This window comes from Amphimedon queenslandica, unplaced genomic scaffold (assembly GCF_000090795.2).
Source record: "Amphimedon queenslandica unplaced genomic scaffold, v1.1 AMPQUscaffold_9504, whole genome shotgun sequence".
Classification (NCBI taxonomy): Eukaryota; Metazoa; Porifera; class Demospongiae; order Haplosclerida; family Niphatidae; genus Amphimedon; species Amphimedon queenslandica.
In genome coordinates, this window is record NW_003550224.1 from 2,503 (window position 1) to 3,794 (window position 1,292).

Below are 1,292 nucleotides of genomic sequence, written 5' to 3' on the forward strand. Positions count from 1 at the left end.
GCTCTAGAATCCTACTCCATCTTGTTTTTTAAAAATGTTTTATGTTCTTAATAGTTCAAAATGGTGGATTTTTATTTTGGTGAATGGCTATATAGAAATACCAGATTAGCCAATTTTAATTCCCTCCAAAATTTCCTGCTATACAATAATCTGTTTGTTTCCATACCTGAATACTGTCTTCACTAGTAATGATGACACTGGATTGTCCAGTAATATTCATGTTAGTACTAGTATCTTCTTCCTCTGCCTCCTCATCTCCACTCTTTCCTCCTAGTCCTTCTGGTTCATTTAGTGGTGACTTGTCAAAAGATCCTAACTGGCTTTCATATTGTTCAAAATGTTCTCTTTCCAATAATGGTAATAATAGTAACTGGATTCAGATACATGTACACTGCAACAAAAAATAAAGTATCAAAAGGGTAAAAGCAAGCATATAAATCTCTTATTGATAAAAAGATGCATGACAAAATTTGCTTGTTTCTAAACATGCTCATAACCAAGTAATTTTGTAGTCATTTTTTGGTGACATATATGCAAATCCCAACTACAGGTACATGTAACTAGGCTATAGCTATTTAAATAATTTTAAACAGTAACTTTAAAAAAAATAAGCCAAAATAATAAAACTACTTCTACTCTCCCTCCACCTGTTCAAGATATTGTAGTCCCACTTCCCTCATACTCTGGGCAGTGACAGTAAAGGGACTGGTTGGTCCATTATATGTGATACTGTTATCAACTATTTGATTAAGATCAACAAGAAACTCCTCACGACTTCTGTAACTATCAGCCTCACATTTCTACAAGAGAGCAAGTATGAATTATAGTCCAATGAAATACATATGATGAATACTTTAAGTATAATTTTAAGAGCAAACCTTTCTCATAGTCTGAAGGTCCATTGGTTTAGTTATGATCATTCTATAATCTGGTAACTTCTTAGAAGATACTGGAAAATGAAATGGCCAAGACTACAAAAAGACAAGATAGAAATAGAATAATAATTATGAGGTACAATTATACTGTGTATACAATAAAAAACCAAGTCTCATATCACTCACATTAGGTACTGCTTTCATTCTTTCAATGGATTTACGACAGAGGAAGGACAGAGCAGCTTGTGGATCATCTTCCAGCAATGGATTAATCTCATGCTCTAGTTTCTCAAGAGCTTGACTGTTCTACAACAAAGAATCCACTCATTATAATCACACCATTACATTATAACACTCAAGTACTTACTTGATTTATTTCTTTGTTAGACATTTCCAACATCCTTTGGGCAGTTTGTA

General features: G+C 33.0%; 1 protein-coding gene across 1 annotated transcript in view; it reads right to left on the minus strand.

Annotated features, from left to right (window-relative positions):
- Positions 1–1,283, minus strand: part of LOC105315570 (transcription initiation factor TFIID subunit 1-like) — a 3,067-nt gene extending 1,784 nt beyond the window's left edge. Inside the window, exons 1-5 of the mRNA XM_011410272.2 lie at positions 1,243–1,283; positions 1,062–1,181; positions 879–971; positions 648–800; positions 167–370 (exon numbers count right to left, since the gene is read on the minus strand). Coding sequence (XP_011408574.2) covers positions 167–370; positions 648–800; positions 879–971; positions 1,062–1,181; positions 1,243–1,275 — 603 coding nt within the window. The 5' untranslated portion in view covers positions 1,276–1,283. The remainder of the gene's footprint in view (positions 1–166; positions 371–647; positions 801–878; positions 972–1,061; positions 1,182–1,242) is intronic.
- Between the last annotated feature and the right edge of the window lie 9 nt (positions 1,284–1,292).